At 43.9% G+C, this 12,852-nt stretch overlaps 1 protein-coding gene across 4 annotated transcripts; it reads right to left on the bottom strand.

Moving 5' to 3' along the window:
- Positions 1–5,156: 5,156 nt before the first annotated feature.
- Abt1 (activator of basal transcription 1) lies at positions 5,157–11,918 on the bottom strand. Of its 4 annotated transcripts, XR_002395950.2 has the most exons (4): positions 11,639–11,913; positions 9,398–9,597; positions 7,677–9,255; positions 5,157–5,447 (listed from the first exon to the last, which is right to left on the bottom strand). XR_002395950.2 is itself a non-coding variant. In XM_004847526.4 (3 exons), the coding sequence occupies exons 1-3, from the start codon at positions 11,862–11,864 to the stop codon at positions 8,875–8,877; spliced, it is 774 nt and encodes a 257-aa protein (XP_004847583.1). In that variant the 5' UTR covers positions 11,865–11,918; the 3' UTR covers positions 5,157–8,874. The 4 variants fall into 4 exon arrangements, 3 of the variants coding, with proteins under 3 accessions (XP_004847583.1, XP_004847584.1, XP_004847582.1); XM_004847526.4 differs by having other exon boundaries at positions 5,157–9,255; positions 11,672–11,918; XM_004847527.4 differs by having other exon boundaries at positions 5,157–9,255; positions 11,744–11,918.
- Positions 11,919–12,852: the final 934 nt, after the last annotated feature.

Here is a 12,852-nt window from a genome sequence, read left to right as displayed (position 1 = left end):
AGTGGACATTCTTGTCTTGTTCCTGATTTTGGAATGAAAGGTTTCAGTTTTTGTCCATTTAATATGATGTTGGCTCTTGGTTTGTCGTAGATGGCTTTTATCAGATTGAGATAAAGACCATCTGTTCCAATTTTCTGTAGGATTTTTATCATAAATGGATGTTGGATTTTGTCAAACACTTTTTCTGCATCTATTGAGATGATCATATGTTTTTTGCCCTTGGCTCTGTTAATATGGTGTATTGTATTTATTGACTTGTGTATGTTGAACCATCCCTGCAACACTGGGGTGAATCCTACTTTGTCATGGTGTTTAATCTTCTTGATGATTTGCTTCGTTTTGTTTGTAAGTATCTTATTGAGGATTTTTGCATCTATATTCATTTGAGAGATTGGCCAGCAGTTCTCTTTTTTGCTTGGATCCTTCTCTGGTTTTGGTATCAGGGTAATGCTTGCTTCCAGGAATGAATTTGGGAGTATTGTTTCCCTTTCAATTTCATTAAAGAGTTTGAGAAGTCGTGGCATTAGGTCTTCTCTAAATTTCTTGTACAATTCAGCATCATCAGAATCATTCAGGGCCTGGGCTTTCCTTTGTTGGTGGGCTTTTAATTACATCTTCAATTTCATTGATTGATATTGGTTTATTTAGAATTTTTATATCTTCTTGATTCAGCTTTGGTAATTCATATGTATCTAGGACTCTGTCCATTTCTTCCATGTTTTCCATCTTATCAGAATACATGTTCCCAATTGGCCCCTTTCCAAGATGGCTACCTGCCAATTGCTCCCTCCTGGGGGAGATCTGAGCCCAAATATCTCACCAGCCACTGCAGTTTGCTGTATCTATTGCTCCATTCCACTGGTACATTTCTCCGTGAAGGCCTCTGAGGTCACCAGTAGTCACCGTGCACCTGCAGGCTCAAGCTGCTCCTGCCATGCAGCAAGCTAGGGCTCAGGGAGAAAGTGCTGCTTGCCTCCTCCTTCCTCTGCATTGAAATTTCAATCTTTGCTCTTTCCATGGGCTTCAGTTCTCACTTTAGATCCTTCCTGTGTCCCAGGGACCCACTCTCCTCCTTCTTCTTCCTCATGTTGCTATATTCCAGCATCTGGACACCAAATCTCAGAGAGGTTGTTTTTCTGCTGTTCACTATTCTGCCATCTTCCCAGAAGTTCCCCTTGACTGAATTTTAGACAGGCTTCTTTGGCCTCTTTCTCAGCTAGGCTTCACTTTGCCTCTAAGAACCACAAAATCTGGTCCTAATATCATCCATCCTTCATACTGAGAAACTTGAGAAACACTAGCTGGATTCTTCACTCTGGGAGGCTTGACTTTGGAGGTTTCTAACTGTACTGTTGTCTTAATTTCCTTGTTTATTAAGTGAATACAAAAGATTGCCTTGCAAAATTGGTGGTGCACACTTGTAATTCTAACACTCTTGAAGGTTGAGGTAGGAGGATCGCAAATTAAAGCCCAGCCTGGGCAATTTAACACCTTAGGAGAGACCCTATCTCAAAATTAAAAAATTAAAAGGACTGGGGATGGAGCTCAGTGTGAAGGCTAAGTTCAAACCCTAGTAATGGAAAAAGAATCTCCTTTTTTACCTACCATAATGACAAAGGCATCTATTTTTAGACAATTCTATTTCTAGAAATTTATACACTTGCTATATTCATACAACTAAATTTGACCTATGTCATTTTCATTCAATGCAACACTTAAGATTAGAAGCAGTTGTAGGTCATACACACACACACACACACACACACACACATATACATATATATATATATGTGTGTGTGTGTGTGTGTGTGTGTGTGTGTGATTCTGGTTAAATAACTCATGATACTTTGCACAGTGGAACTGAAGACTGAAGGCAAACATTAAATCAAAAGGGAATTCTCTGTATTGAGACTTTTGTGGGGGTGCTGGCTGGGGCACCAGCGCTGCAGAGCAGGAGCCATGCACCATACAGCTGCAGGAGATGTAGTTACCAGGACTTCCCCAACTGCCTGACTCTAGTCTCTGTGCAGGCCTGCAATCACAACATTTGGAAGGCTGAGGCAGGAGAATAACTGCAATTTCAAGGCCAGCCTGGGCTACATAATGACACCCTGTCTCAAAAGACAAAACAAGAAAGAAGAAAGAAAGAAAGAAAGAAAGAAAGAAAGAAAGAAAGAAAGAAAGAAAGAAAGAAAGAAAGAAAGAAAGAAAGAAAGAAAGAAAGAAAGAAAGAAAGAAAGAAAGAAAGAAAGGGGGGGGAGAAAGAAAGAAAGGAGAAAAGAAATCGGAGACAACCTAAATAATCCGTTAATGAATGACTAGAACTTTACGGTATAATCATATAATGAAACTCTGCCAGTGATTAAAAATTGTGGAGCATCAAAATGTACTACTGTACTCTCCAAAAAATATATTACAACTTTGCCATTTATATTCCTATACCTACATCCAGAGAGAAAAATCTCAAAAATATTCTATTCCATTTACTCCAGGAAATGTGTCTTGCCAAACTGTTCTGTAATAATTTACACCAACTGAGGCCTTCCCCCTTTTTAAATTTTAATTGAAACATAATAATTGATATATGTATGGGATGCATTGTCATAACTGGATGCATGCATGCAATTAGTGATAATTAAATCAGAATAATTAGTATTTGTATTTTCGTCCCCTTAAATATTTGTCATTTGTGTTGAGAACCTTTGAACTCTTTTAGTTCTTTATATGTAATATTTTATATTTATATTTATATTAAAATAAAATAATAAATTATTATAAACTATGGTCAAGCTACTGTGCTTTAGAACCCTAGGACTTATTCCACCCAATTGTTCTTTGATACCCATCCTCTGACCTCCCTATATCTTCCCACCCTTCCTAGCCTCTAGTGACCACAATTTTACTCTCTCCAATGAAATAACTTTTTGAGCTTCCACAGAAAACGTGTGATATTTGCCTGTGTCTGGCTTATTTTACTTAAAACAATGGCATCCAGTTCCATCCATGTTAGCACAAATGACAGGATTTCGTTTATATCTATGGCTGAATAACTGTTTACATATACCATGTTTTCCTTATCCATTTATCTGTCCACAAACACCTTGGTTTATTCTGTCCTGGATATCGGGAATAAAGCTCCAATGAACATGATGGTGCAGCTCTTAGATAAGCAGATTCCTTTGGCTATATACCTATTAGTGGGATTGTGGGTCAGTTAGTATAGTAGTTCTATGTTTAGTGTTTTGAGAGACTTCCATGCTGTCCTCCATACTGGCTGTATTCATTTGCATTCCCACCTCAGTATATGAGTTTCCCTTTCTCTATATCCTCACCAGCATTTCATTTTTCTTTTTTCTTTCTTTTGATGCCAGGGATTGAACTCAGGACCTTGCGCTTACGAGGCAGGCAGGTGGTGGAACCACTGAGCTAAATTCCCAGCCCCCTCATTTTTCCCTTTTTGATTATCACCATTCTAACTGGAGTAATATGTATATCTCTGGGCCGGGGATTTAGCTCAGTGGTTCCACTGCCTGCCTTGCAAGCACAAGGACCTGAGTTTGATCCCCAGTACCAAAAACAAAACAAACAAAAAAAAAACCATATATCTCACTGTGGTTTGGATTTGCATTTGCCTAGTGATTAGTAATGTTGAGCATTTTTTCATATATTTTTTGGCCATTTGTGTATCTTTTGTGAAATGTCTATACAGATCATTTGCTCATTTTTTAGTTGAGTTCTTGCTTTCTTTTTTCCCTCTGCTGAGTGTTTCATGTTCCTTATATACTCTGGATATTACTCTAACAGATGAATAGACTGCAAGTATTTTCTCCCATTCTGCAGGTTTTTTCTTTCTTGACTGTTTGCTGTGCAGAGGCTTCTTGGTTTAACATGTCTATTTTTGCTTTTGTTATTTCTGCTTTTGGGTCTTATCCAAAAAATCATTGCCTGTATCTGTTTTGAGTATTTGGGACCCCCCCCCCCTTTCTCTATGTGCAGGTCTTGCATTTAAGTCTTTGAGCTGATGGGGCGGGGGGGTGAGAGATCTGATTTCATCCCTCTGCCTATGGACATCCAGTTTTCCCCCAGCTAAATTATTCCTAAATGGACTGAGTTTAAAACAGAAGCCATATAATTACCTCTCTAAATTCCAAGTCAGAGTGAGGCTGAGGAATAGGCTCAGATTTGGGCCCAAGAAATCATGGTTTGTGTGAGGAAGGGGATAGGCAGGCTCCTCCTGGAGACTGAGTTTCAGGCTGGTGACATAGAACTGGGACTGGCATCCTGGCCCTCCTGCTGGCTCCACTGGGCTGCTGGGAAGACTTCACCTGTTGAAGCCACTCTTTCTGGATTTTAAGTACTTTGGTCCCTCCTTCTCCTGGATTTCACGATAATCCCAGCCTTGCCTTCTCTTGCTGAGTGTTTGTTGTCCCTGCTTGCTCCAGGCGGACCTGGGAGCTCTATACCATCTGGAGTGTTTTCATGACTCAGGAAGGCTAAGGAAGACAATATAAAAGCAGGGAAACTAATGCATGCTCATAGAAGTTCAAGTCTCATGAATAGTCAGGGCATTATTTGTACTGTAAAATACCCACAAAGCCAGTGTGATGGCACATGCCCATTTTACAGCCCTCAGAAGGCTGAGGCAGGATACGATGGAAAATGGGACCCAGCCTGGGAAGTTTAGCGTTTTAACAAGACCCTGTCCAAAAAAAAGCAAAGCACACAAATTAACCTTCCCTTTCTTCTGGCTGAGTTGTTATTCATCATCTGTCTTAAGAGTGCAACAGAGGTAACTGACCAAAGTTAAAGGCACTGCATCTGCAGAGAATACAATGCCTGACTCCTGTATAAGGAGTAAGAAATCTTTTACTACGGGGTTTATGTCCACGAGGCTTAAAGTGTCCCTCATCCCCAAATTTCAATGTAGTAACAACTTCCAGGGATGTTTATCATTAATCATGGAAAATAAAATCAAAGAAGAGTAGCCGTAAATGTGACTCACATAAGTTTTCAGGAATAAATTCACAAGGCACCCAGACATATGCTACTTAAATCTCCTCAAGCTAACCAGAAGCCCATAGTGTTTTACCTGGAAACTGTCACTGGCTAGTGAGGATCCTTGCTTTTAGTAATGGAAATTAAAACAAAAGCACAAATTTACAGGAAAAGCTTTAATTGGAAAGTTAAGAGAGAAAAGGACTCCAGTTTAGGCAGCTGGAGGTGTCACTGTCTATTACCAGGGTTCAGACTGGTGAGACTGGTCCACCTGCAAAAGATCAGCTGTTGGGCTGGGGTCCTAGGATCATTCTCAGTTCTGGTGTCATACCTCAGGAATCCTTTTGGCTGAGGGTCGGTCTCATTTCAGGTGCTTTCAGTTCAGGACAATGGCTCAAGACTTCCAGAAATAACTGAATGTCCCTGGAATGCCCCATCCTGATGTCCTCAATCTTGAAGGGATGAGATTATGTAAATTTAGAGCTAATCAACCTTGTTTTGCCAGCTTTTAGACAGACCCTCCCTAAATGATCAACACACCCCCATGCAGAGCTGAGATTTGATCTAACATTTATAGGCACAAAGAATACAAAAATCAAAGTCAAACTTTGTTCTGCTTTCGGTTACCTTTTGACATCTGAAGGCCCAAGTGAAAAGTAACAGTTCATAGCAGAAGTGGTTTTTAAGTTTCTGGCTGTCCCAGGAAAAAAAAAACAAACTTCCTGCTCTTAATAAGCAGCACTTACGCTGCCTGCCTTGCAAGCGCAGGGTCCCGAGTTCGATTCCCGGTACCAAAAAAAAAGAATGCTAACAGATTTAGCAACTTCAGCAATTAAGTCCAAATGTAACAGATACAAAACAAAAATAAAATGTACTTTCGGCCAGGAGTTTAGCTCAGTGGTTTCGACACCTGCTACACAAGCACAAGGACCTGAGTTCAATCCCCGGTACCAAAAAAAAGCAGCACTTAGGGCCCAAGATTTTGTCCATTTCCTCTCTCCTATAGTGATCCCTGACCATGTTATTGTTACCAGGTAGCTGGTCCTAACATGGTTAGATCTCAGGTTGCACTTATATGATTAACTGGGTCTTTTTTTTTTTTTGGTACTGGGGATCAAACTCAGGACCTTGCACTTGAGAGGCAGGTGGCAAAACCACTGAGCTAAATCCCCGGCCCTTAACTGGGTCTTTTAAAGAGTATCTTTTTCTTTCTCCAAGGTCATTGTTCCTGTACAAATACAATAGGCTGTGTTTACCTACTATCCAGAGAAGCAGGTCCATTTACTTCTTAGGTCTATGTCTCCATTTAGTCTGAGACCTTGAGGTTTTAGCAATCCTTTGTGAATGATCTGAACTTTACAAGGGTCCCTTGGCACACTGAAGATGTTACATTCTCTTGAGCTAAGTTTGAAACCATAGTCTGTGTGGATCTTATCTGTAGCTAATGATGGTCTCAAGGTGCTTCGCAGGAATTAAAAGAAAAATTCCTGGAAACACATTTTCTTCCACTCATTCTTCTCATTCCTAATTCTACCAGTGACATCCAGCTTGACTGGCATAGTGTTTCCTGCAGAGCTATTTGAAGTGAAGCTTGAGGTGCTGACCTTTGAGTATATACTGAGGCTACCAGTCTGGGACACTTTCCTCTACTCATCCAGGAATTTCATAGCAATCCATTATCTCTTATGTCTTTCACTTTTTCTTTTTTCTTCTCCCTTGAGACAGGGTCTCACTATGTAGTTCGGGCTGGTCTTGAACTATGTAGCCCAGGTTGGTCTCAAATTCATGGCAATCCTCCTGCTTCAGCCTCCCAAGTCCTGGGGTTACAGGTGTGCACCACCACAACCTGTCTTTGACTTTCTAAACTGTCAGCAACCTGAGGGAAAGATTCTTGTCTTGGTATCTATCTAGCAAAGGTGGCAATAACTACCTTTAATTCTAAATAAATAGGCCAGCTTGTCAAATTCTGAAGCTGGATTTTCCTGGCGCACATGAAGTCATCACGAGTTAAAGGAGCAATCCAAATGAAACTTGCTGAGCATGTGGTCCACACCTATAATCCCAGCACTCTGGAGGCTGAGGCAGGAAGATTGCCTCGAGTTTGAGGCCAGTGTGGGCTACGCAGTATGTTCAAGGGCAGCCTGAACTACACAGCAAGACTGTCCCCCAAAAATAAAAACAAAAAATAGTAGTAACTACTGCTGGGCATGGTGTTGCAGAATTGCTCAGTTTGGGGTCAGCCTAGGCTATATAGAGTTCAAGACCAGCCTAAACTACATAGTGAGACTGTCTCAAAAAAAAAACAAACAAAAAACCACAAGCAAAACCCATATAATTATAATCACATTCTACCACTTCCCCTAAATTAACAGCTTGGATAATGATCACTTTTAATCTGTGATACCATGTGTAGATTCCTTAGTTTATTCTGACATCCAAGTTCTCAGTTTTTTAGTGGTTTACCCAGACTTTGAAGATAGCAGGGCTGTTTATGTACCTAGTGCGAACCTGTGACCTAAGTGCCAATGTGCACATAAGTGTAGCCAAACAGCATTTATTTCCAACTTCCCTCCTAGGTTCTGCCCACCTTTTTTTTTGGTACCTGGAATTGAACCTAGGACCCTGTGCTTGCAAGGCAGGCACGGTGCCATTGAGCTAAATCCCTGGCCCCAAATGCCCACCTTTTTAAATCCAACACTCCATCCATGAAGCACTGTTTGCAACTGTAGGAACACATCGGGATCTTTCAGACTTTCTGCTCTGTCATTTCCCAGTTCATTTTCAAGGAATGACCTGGAAAAACTTGATGAAGACTGACCCAATGTCACTGAAAACTGTCCTCACGAACCAGCACCAAATAGGCAGCAGTCCACGCACAGCCAAGGCCCACTCTACCCCTCACGTACTTCTCCCATGACGCCTATCTACCTTATTCCAGTGTCCTAAAGACTAAGAATGTATCCACTGTCACTGTTTCTTCACACAGTAGCTTTATAAATGTTGAATTGGCCAGGAATGGTGGTGGGTGACTGTAACCCCAGCTACTTGGGAAGCTGAGGCAAAAAAATCAAATGTTTGAGCCCAGTCTGGGCAACTTCACAGGACCCTGTTTCAAAAAAAATAAAGGGGCTGGGGATGTAACTCAGTGGTAGAACACCCTTGGGGGCGTTCAATACCCAGTACTGCACTTTGAAGTTAAAACTAACCTAACGACTATGTATCTGAAACTAAAAAAAATACAAAAAATATATTTTATTTTCCATAAATATATTTGAAGAAAGGTTCTCAACCCAGTCCCAAATCATTATAACCTTTTTTTTTTTTGGAGACAGGGTCTTGCTATGCAGTTCAGGCTGGCCTCAAACTCACTATGTAGCCTAGGCTGGCCTTGAACTTGCAGGGATCCTCTTGCCTCAGCCTCCCAAGTGCTGGAATTACAGGATTGTACCACCACACCTGGCAACCTGATAACATTTTCTAAAAAAAACAAAGTTGTTGCTGCCTTTACCTGTGTCAGTAAACAGGACAAGAATGCCTGCCCGGCCATTATCACTCTGGAAATAAAGGCCACACCTGGGGCCAGGTCATGGGCTTTCTAGAGGACCCCACTGGGCAAGAGGCAGGCAACCAAAAGCCAAACAAATGAAACAGGCATCTGCAACTGTCATAATCACCAGCATGAATAAGGTGCCTTAGCCAGGTGCTTATAGAAGTTGAGCAACAGGGACAGGGGAGGCCCACAAAATGTTCGTGTCTGGCTCATCAAAGACTCCTGGTCTGAGACACAGAAAATGGCTGCCTGAGTAGTCAGTCTCACTCTAGTGTAAGATAGACAGGAAGCTGGGCAAGGCCAGGAGATGGAAGGGGCCTTCCTGCCCCTCATGAGTCCTTAACTAGTGAAAGTCCCTCTGTGTTCTCTGACGGTGGTGGGGCTCCAAAGATCCTGGCAAGGAGTCCTCGGTTGGAGCGGGCCTGGTCCTGCGCAGTAGCCAGGCGAGCCCGTTCACGGCCTCCTGGCCGTGCTGCTTTCTGGGCCCTTAGCTCCTGCTCAGTAGGACGCTGGGCAAAGGTCCAGGAACTGTCTGGGCGGGCAGGATCCCCATCAGCTGCAAGGAAGCGTTGTCCTTGCTCCACACTCCGAAGGTAGAAGTCGGTCTCACGCTTGGCTTGGGCGACCTCAGCTCTTAGGCGCTGCCTGCGTACCTGGCGCTCAAAGGCTAGGTGTTCACTGAGGTGGGACCAAGTAAAACGGTGCAAATACTATGGGCCAGAAAACAAGAAAAGTTCAGGATGGGGCCGATCAAGAAGGGAAAAGAAATGAGTGCAGGCCTGAGGCCAAGAAAAGCTCACCAGCATGAGGAGGAAAGGAGTGGAAGGGTGGCAGATAGGCCTGTCTCCTCACCTTGAGGTTCCAAAGGTCATAGCGGAAGGGGCTGCGCCTGCGGGCACCCATGGGCGTGTTGTGCAGACTTGCAGCCACACGCTTGGCTACGCGCTTATCCCGGAACTCCACCCAGCCCTCAGTATAGTCCTTGCTGTACTTCGATCCCTTTTTTCCTCCTGAGGCCGCTGCTGCTTTCTTCTTGCGTCTCACGAACCTGTCTGTGCACCAAAGACAAAGTCACAATAGAGAAGGCCAAAGCAGCACTCCAATCACCTCCAGTCTCCAAACCTGCTGCCCTGCATCGAACCTCCCAGTCCTTGAGCTAGACAGATGAGCTAAGGTTTCCTTTCTCTAACTATCAGCTTCTTAATCAGCCTCCCTGAACACTATTTAAAATCCACACCAGCTCCCAACCCCGATTTCAATTGCCACCCTAAGGGGATGGGGTGCTAATTATAACAGCTTCTTGATCCGTGCCATGATGCAAAAGGTATGTGTTCAATTTTGTAGAAATGTCCCTTTAGCCAGGCATGGTGGAACACACCTATAATCCCAGCACTTGGGAGGCTGAGGCAGGAGGACAGCTGTGAGTTGGAGGCCAGCCTGGGCTACACAGTGAGTTTGAGGCTACCCTGAACTACATAGCAAGACCTTGTCTCAAAAAAAAAGAAAAAGAAAAAATGAAATGTCCCTTTAACAGAGGTGTGTGGTGGGCGCACTTAAGCTGGAGTTAAATTTTATTCTTCCTAAAGGTCCAAAGCGGTAGGGGAAGTGGGAGGGGAAGGGGGATGGAAAGAGGGGAAAGGAAAAATCATGAGAAAAGAAAAAAATGGAAACAAAGTCTTTGTAACTAAGGAAGGGTGGAGGGGGGTAAGGGTGCACAGGTAATGCGGAAAAAATAAGAACCAAGATACATCATGTACAGGTACAAGCACACAATGATAAATGTAAACACATTGTATACCTAAAATGTACCAATAAAAGAATTTAAGCAAAAAGAAAAAACCAATTTATTCTTCCTTACAGCGTAGTGTTAAAATAAATGGCCTAAAGAACAAAAGCATTCTGGAATGTATGCAGCAGAGGTGGCAGCACTGAAACTGAGGCCAGGGGATTCTGCCTCTGGGGTAAGCTAGAAAATCTTGAAAATATTATTTTTCCCTGTGGCACAGTCAGGGTGAATACAATAATTATTTTTGTGACTAGAAACCGACCACTATAATTTTTGTATCAGTGGACAAGGAGATTCAGTGCTTTTATACATATTCCTTGCATTTAAAACATAGGAAAGCTTAAGGAGATAAAACTAGTCAAGTAACGGGACAGAGCATTTGGCTCCGTGGTTCTGTCACCTGCCTCAAAAGGGCAAGGTCCCGAGTTCAATCCCCGGTACTACAAAAAACAAAAACTAGTCAAGTACTTTACAACAACTATGCTAAAAGTTCAGTATATCACTATGTACCTACAGTTTGTTAATACAGTGTCAGCATTCTGTATTCACATGTATTACTTTTCTACATTTTAATACATCTGCTTGCATATTTAAGATTGTGACAAATTTGTGCTGCTCTTAGTATATACAATGCACCTGACTTTATTATTTTACTCTTGTACATAAAGAAAAGTGTTTTGTACATTAAGAAAAGTGTATACGGAAAATGTATACAGCCTTTGCTATTTTAGGCTGATAAACTGTTAAAAATGTCGTCCTTCTGCCAAAATGGTGGAATATGTGATTGGTAAATCATAAATCCTGTGGTGAATGGGGGTATAATTTAAAGCTTTCACCAGGTTATATTTTCAAGACATTAATTTAGTAATTTTATATTTGGCGAAATAAAAGTTTTTAATTTTATTTAACTAGAATCACTGCCCTACTGAATTAAACACTCTGTACAACATCTATATTAAAAATAACATTGCTCATTTCCTGAAAAAAAAAAAAAAAAAAAAAAGAAATGCCCCTGAGATTTGTATACAGGATGTACTCATTCAACACATTGCAGAGGTTCAGATAGGCGGACGGAGCCAGGATTAGAACCCAAAAACTATCGGAGAAGTAAACCCCGCCAAGGCCCCCATTCCCCCCTATCCCGCTCCGCCACAACCTCCTAAGAGACAGGCGCATTACCGATTCACCAGCCAGAAGGAGGGAGCCAGGCCGCTCCAAAGCCAGCAGCTCGCACCGCAACCCTACGTAGCCCAGGCCACAGAACGCGCGCCATCCTCCTTTCTTCGCGCCCGGGCCTACCCACTTACCCTCGGCCTGAAAGAACACGCGTCCGACCTCACCGTAGGCGCTGAGCAGGTTGCGTACGTGTAGGGGTCGGAAGCGAGGCGGGATGTGACCCAGGTACACGATACCTGGCACTGCCCGCTTCTTGCTGCCGCGAGCCGCTTCTTCGGGTTCCTCTTGCTCCTCTTCCACCTCCGATTTCTCGTCTGTCCCTTCCAGCGGCTCCCGCTCAGATCCCCCGGCCGACATGCTTGCTGATACGTGGAGCACGACAGGCCGTTAAGCAGCAGGTGCGAGTGACGCGCACTATGCGCGACGCCTGCGAAGAGGGGGCGGGGCCGAGGCGTGACGACGGCGGAAGAGCTGTGCGTGGGACAGCTCGGGCGAGGCCGGGGCGGGCTCTCGGGGTTTAACCTCGGTCTCGGGCGCCCCGGTGAGGTCCGAGCAGGCGGGGCAGCAGGCTGTCCGGAGAATTTCAGAACCAGTTTTTAGCCGCTTCTAAAGTTTGCAAATACCTATATTTTAGGTTTGGCTTTGACCGTTTAGAGTATTCTTTTTGTTTTTTGAGACAAGGTCTCCCTTTGTAGCCTGGGCTGGCCTCGAACTCCTGGCGATCCTCCTGCCTCTGCCCCCCCCCCCCCGAGTGCTGGGATTACAGGCGTGCAACATCACTCCCGGCAATTTGAAGTATTCTTGAAAGTTTAATTTAGGAGGTTTTTTTTAAATTTAGAAATTTGAAAATGTGGTTTAACTTTGCAAGTTTGATTTCGGAAATTTAATTGGATTTAATTTTTGAAATATGAAGTTGTGACCTTTTAACAGTATACCCTTCTAAATTGGACTCTTTGCATGTCTTAAAAACCTGAGTACGAGATAAATGTGTGAAGAGTTCGTCCGGCGCCTGTGATCCGTGGTCGCCTTGCCGCCCTCTGCGCCTCCCTTGCTGCCTGCGCTGCCCTCGGATCCCCCGCAGGCCCGGTGGCACCGCTTTTCTGTCCACGCCCTGCGCACACAGCTCGGAGGCGGCGGGCTACACCGACGCCGCTCCGGCCACCTTCCATGCGTCTGGACCCGGCCGCTTGGCCCCCCGCAGACGTGGCCGGGAACCTCGCCCAGACGATCCTGGCTGCGCTCTGAAGGCTAGGCCGAGCCCGAGGTCGGCCGCAAAAGCGCGCCCTGGCTGCGGCCTGGCCCAGCTCCCCAGCCCGCTCCGAGTGCGGCGTGGGTGACCAGGATT

The sequence above is a fragment of the Heterocephalus glaber genome, unplaced genomic scaffold (genome assembly GCF_053883595.1).
Source record: "Heterocephalus glaber isolate CG9 unplaced genomic scaffold, H.glaber_assembly_v1.0 deba00001472, whole genome shotgun sequence".
NCBI lineage: Eukaryota > Metazoa > Chordata > Mammalia > Rodentia > Bathyergidae > Heterocephalus > Heterocephalus glaber.
Note: the sequence above shows the minus strand (reverse complement) of the source record. Positions and strands in the feature narration are given on the sequence as shown.

Coding starts and splice junctions, on each gene's coding strand:
- Abt1 (XM_004847525.4), bottom strand. CDS start 11,864: ATGTCGGCCGGGGGATCTGAGCGGGAGCCGCTGGAAGGGACAGACGAG. Junction 9,598..11,638: donor CGTGTTCTTTCAGGCCGAGG/GTAAGTGGGTAG, acceptor TTTGGTGCACAG/ACAGGTTCGTGAGACGCAAG. Junction 9,256..9,397: donor ATGACCTTTGGAACCTCAAG/GTGAGGAGACAG, acceptor TCTGGCCCATAG/TATTTGCACCGTTTTACTTG.